The sequence below is a fragment of the Hippopotamus amphibius genome, chromosome 9 (assembly GCF_030028045.1).
Source record: "Hippopotamus amphibius kiboko isolate mHipAmp2 chromosome 9, mHipAmp2.hap2, whole genome shotgun sequence".
Taxonomy (NCBI): Eukaryota; Metazoa; Chordata; class Mammalia; order Artiodactyla; family Hippopotamidae; genus Hippopotamus; species Hippopotamus amphibius.
Window position 1 is genome coordinate 130,432,861 of NC_080194.1, and position 5,202 is coordinate 130,438,062.

At 50.7% G+C, this 5,202-nt stretch overlaps 1 protein-coding gene across 1 annotated transcript; it reads left to right on the top strand.

Annotated features, from left to right (window-relative positions):
• Positions 1-662: 662 nt before the first annotated feature.
• RMI2 (RecQ mediated genome instability 2) lies at positions 663-4,941 on the top strand. The gene is made up of 2 exons (XM_057747394.1): positions 663-1,008; positions 3,844-4,941. The coding sequence occupies exons 1-2, from the start codon at positions 699-701 to the stop codon at positions 3,990-3,992; spliced, it is 459 nt and encodes a 152-aa protein (XP_057603377.1). The 5' UTR covers positions 663-698; the 3' UTR covers positions 3,993-4,941.
• Positions 4,942-5,202: the final 261 nt, after the last annotated feature.

Below are 5,202 nucleotides of genomic sequence, written 5' to 3' on the forward strand. Positions count from 1 at the left end.
TTTAAAACCCGGATTCTAATACACCCACAAGGGGTAGATATCTCTGAGTGATTTTTACAATTCTTTTCTTATTCTAGATTTCCTTTATCTAAATTTTCTACAATGAACGTGCATTCCTTTTGCGAAAAATACAGTAATACATCTTACTAACTTTTAAATTATTTTATTAAAATATAATAAAAATAGTAATAAGAGAAAGGGGAATTTTACTAGCTGTCCCTGCCCCTCTTCCCAGCCTTCTCTCTCCACTCGATTCTTGATAACTCCCCATAAACAAAGGTCATGGTTGCTAGTATCCCTTTCAGTATTTGCACGTATTGATTAGCCTCAGAGAACCGTAGCATTCAAGGCGATGTAAAGATGAATACTCACATTCTCTAGATGATTTGCGTGCACGCCAAATTCACAGGTGCGTCCTGAGACGCAGGGAGTCCTGTACCTTCCTCCTTCATTTATTTTTTTTTCTCATTAAATTCATTTCATCCCTTCGTTCCTAGCTTGGGAGAGGGGGTGGCGTTTAGTTACTTGACGTACGCATGCGCACTCCTGAGGTTGGGGGGTAGGGGAGCTGCTTGGTCCGGCGGCCCCGCCTCCCGACGCCGACCATTGGCCGGCTCCGCCAGCGCGCCCCCCGATTGGTCGTGCGGACCGGGTGTCGCCGCTCCGCCGAGTTGGCGGGAAAGCGGCGGCTGGGCGGAATGGCGGCGGCGGCGGCGGCGCCCACAGACTCGCAGCCCGGAGGCTGCCCGGCGGCCGTGAGGCTGCCGCGGTCGCCCCCGCTCAAGGTTCTGGCGGAGCAGCTGCGGCGCGACGCGGAGGGCGGCCCGGGCGCGTGGCGGCTGTCTCGGGCGGCGGCGGGCCGCGGGCCGCTGGAGCTGACGGCCGTGTGGATGCAGGGCACGGTGGTGGAGGCGGGCGGCGGCGAGGCGCGGCTGCGGGACCCGAGCGGGGCCTTCTCGGTGCGCGGCCTGGAGCGGGTGCCGCGCGGGCGGCCCTGCCTCGTCCCAGGTAACGGCCGGCGTCCACCCCGCGGCGGCCCCTGGGCCTGTGCCGCCCGCGGGCGGGGGCCTGGCCGCCCCACCTCGCGGTCCCCGCCGCGCGGGGCCCCGCCTCGGTCCCCTGCCCTCCCGCCCCGCCGCAGCCAGGCGCCGCGCTCGCGCTGCTGACGAGAAGCAGCCGCTGCGGCCCGCTCGGGAAGCACAGCTTCCTAGGACCCCACCCGCCCTCCCCGTTGGGCCCCTCGGCATTATGTTTGTATCAAAAACCCCCTCCCCACGGGTGATTTTTTTATCTCCCTGTCGAGTTCTGGAAAATATCGTAGTGGGGAACTTGTGTTCATCCCTCACGTCTCTACTCAAGTGTTCCTTGCTTTGGGAAACTCTCCCCAATTCCCAGGGACGGGGAGCCCTACTGTACCCCTCCTTCATGGGGCTGTCTTCGGCTGTAGTTCACTACAGTTTCCTTTTAAACCAGTGGTGCGAGAAATTTGAGCGTGCATGGGACTCATCCTGAGGGCTTGTGAAAACTGGTGGCCGGGTGCCACCCTCAGAGCCTCTGAGTCTGTTGGTCTGGATGGGGCTGAGAATTTGTATTTCTAAGCAGCTCCCAGGTGCTGCTGGCCCGGGGGGGGGGGGGGGCCGCAGTTTGAGAACCACTGGGCCAGACTACAGCAGGGCAGGGTCTGTGTCTTTCTGACAACTGTTTTCAGCCTTAGGATGAACTTCTGGACCTCTTTCCAAAGGGACCAATAATTTCTGCCTGTGGTGTGCATTCCATACATTTTAAAAATGGCCTTAGCACAGCGCCCAGGGCCACAGTGAGGGCTCAAGAAATTGTGACCATTGTTTCTTACTGTGCAGTGCTCCTGCACCCCACCCCTGCCCCCTCCTTCGGCCTCCCTCTCTGTCTGCCCTCCACTGCAGTGTTAGTCTAGCACAAGATGGGCAAACGGCGGGCTGCCACCTCTTTTTGCATGGCATGTGAGCTAAAAATGTTTTTAGTGTTTTCAAATGGTTCAAAAAAAACAGAAAAAGATGTCATGACATGTGAAAAGTATCAGTATATGAAATTCAAATATCCGTGTCTACAAGTAAAGTTTTTCTGGAACATAGTCATTAGGTATTGTCTAGGGCGGCTTTCCCATTATAGCGACAGACTTGAGTAGTTGTGACAGAGAACCTATGGCCTGCAAAGCCTGAAATAGTTAGTATCAGGCCCTTTACAGAAAAAGTTTGCTGGCCCCTGGTGTAGCATGTAGCCCGAGCTGTTTGGTGTCTTGGCCCCCAGGCAGTGCTCTTTGAAGGCAGGCTGGGTCTGTCTCCCATGTCTGGCCCCAGCCCTGGCATAAGTTTGGCGCCAGTAGGTACCTGAGTGGGCATTGCGGGTTGGTGAACCCATCTGACTTACCCATTGGCCTGAATACCAGCCTGGGCCTTGCTGTCTCCACTGCCTAATTAATACCAAGGGTTGATTGACAAGCCGGTCGCTGCCTTCAGGTAGGGAGCCTAAAGAGTAAGCAGACCACGAAAACGTTTACAAAGTGATGGCATAGGCTTGAGCTTGAGCACAGGTTGCTGTGGCCACAGAAGAGGGACAGCTGATCCAGGCCCGTGTGGTCGGGGGATGAAGGCCTTTGAGTTCATCCGTATAGTTGTGATAGTTGTGTTGTACGCCTTGTAGATTTTGCATATGTGGATTCCATGTTTACCTCGTCTGTTGGGAATCTCTGTGGGCTTGTTCTTCCTTTCTACGGTCTTCAGTCAGTTTCTGAGGGTTCTGTCTCCACCAGCATTTTAGGGCCATTCAGAGGCTATGGCAAGTGTATTTTTACATCAAGCCTCCGTCAGTGAGGAACTCCACATTACTTTTTCCAGTAGACTGTAGAGATGGGTTCATGGACGCCTAAGTACATAGTGCCAGGCACTGAAGACCAGAGGGTAGGGTGTCAGCTTGCCTGGCTTCCTTCATTCAGAGCCCTGGGGCCTTGTGCAAACCCAGCCCTGATGTTGGAAGCAGTGTGATTAAAGCAGCCTTGCAGGGGCATGCAGTGGGGGCTGGCAGTGTGCCTGTTCTTCCTGCTGTGTTTGGGGTTTTTTACACAATTGAGTTTTGTGTGGTTAAGACTGGCCAAGTTTTGCTTTCAAGGAGAGCCACTTCCCCAAGGGAATGGGAAGAGAGTCGTGGTTAATATGTCATTAGATCATTGTGATGGCAGCCTGCCCTCTTGTTGACTTGCTCGCATGTGCCCAGCTGGTGGCGGGAGGTGGCAGAGATTGGTCCCAGGCAGTTGGAACAACAGGGTGGCATGGCCGGTGCTGCTGCCTGCCCAGCTCTTTTGGCAACATGAAGGGAAAATTGGATTTGCTTTGGGGCTGTCAGGAGTTGTCTTTGCAGAAAGAGGATCAGTCCTGTGCACTGTGACCAGTCACACTCTGGCATTGAGCAAGGAACAGGGAGAAGAGAAAAGCTCAGGTTTTCTGCCCCCGCCTTAGAGCAATCTGTCTACTTACAACTCATCCTCTGATGTAAGCGACTCTTCCATTCCTCGGGCATGATAGCTTTATGCAGTGTGCTATGATTTTGTTTTAACATTTTAAAACCAGAAACCAAAGAAGATACAGATGTCATTCTCCAGGTTAAATGTGGAATTTACTGTCAATATATGTATTTTGATCACAGGATGCCTTGGCATTTTGATATCTACTGTCTGCTTTTTTTTTTTTTTTTTTGTCTCCAGTTTGGCTCCCTGATAAAGTTAAGTCCTCTCAAGGAGCAAAGGCCTCTTGTTTTGTTTTTATTTTCTCTATCAATGTGAACTTTACCACTGGGCTTTTCTTCTTCTAGGAAAGTATGTGATGGTGATGGGAGTGGTCCAGGCCTGCAACCCTGAGCCATGCCTGCAGGCTGTGAAGATGACAGATCTTTCCGATAATCCCCTCCATGAAAGCATGTGGGAGCTGGAAGTGGAAGATTTACACAGGAATATTCCTTAGAGGATGTTGGAACCGTCGATAAAAGCAACCAAAATTCTGAAACAACTTAGGTTCTTATACCATATGGATTTTGTGGATATCACTCAATGTATATTTCTCAAAAGTTTATCAGAGAGCTTTGCTCCGAGGCGCCCGGATGTCGGCTTTCTAGATGCTGGGACACTCCAGTGAATTCAGCCCCTGCTGCCCCGTGCTTTGACTGCATGCTGATGAAAAGCAGATGTTTTGTTCTCTCTCTCTCTCTTTGTCTCCTCGTGTGTTAATTCTCTCTCTCTAAAGCACACAGAAATCTCGTGCTGCATATTCCAAATTTTACAAGTGATGATCCTTTTTCCATTACCACCGCAACCCTGTTTTACGAGGCAGAATTTGAAGCTCAGCCATTGCCCACGGAGATTAAAGTGTGGTTATGGGCAGGAAAAGAGGCTGCTTGAAAAAGGAATGACCGCATGGCTCCGCATCTTCATCAACAGCTTCCATATCCAGTTTGCAAGTCAAATGGCATTTTCTAACTGCAGGCACTGGGGCCCCTCCGACACGGCCCTCTTTCTGCTTCACATGCTACTCAGCCCTAAATGTAAGGTCCGTTCCCCGCAGATGTGGACGATGATGCCTGCCCTTCTTCCTTCACTCGGGCATGTTGAAACACTTAGAATTTCTTGTTGAAACTAAAATCAAGATTGAGAATGACGTCCAGGAGTGAACTACACTTCTGCCTCATAACTTTTGGTGAGACACTGTGAAGGGGCAGCCTCCTGGTTCAGTCTTTATCTTGTTTTTGGTAGAGAATGTCCTTTTGTTGTGATTGTGCTGAGTGTTGGGTGGCCTGCTCTCCACTTCTAACCCATCCTTCACTTTTCCTTACATTGTAAATATCAAGGGGGTCAGGTTATGTTCCTCACTGCTGTAGAGTTTTGCTGGGTTGTTGATCTCTAATAAATTGTTTTCTGTGCTGTTTTTAAAGTCTGTATTGAATTTGTTACAATATTGCATCTGTTCTATGTTTTGTTTTTTTAAGCTGTGTGGCATCTGGGATCTTAGCTCCCCCACCAGGAATGGAATCTCCACCCCCTGCATTGGAAGGTGAAGTCTTAACCACTGACCACCAGGGAAGTTCCAGTGCTGTATAATTATTATTATTATTTTTTTTCTAATGATCCCTGTAATTCTTTCAGGGTTTTTTTGTTTGTTTTGTTTTTTGTTTTTTGGC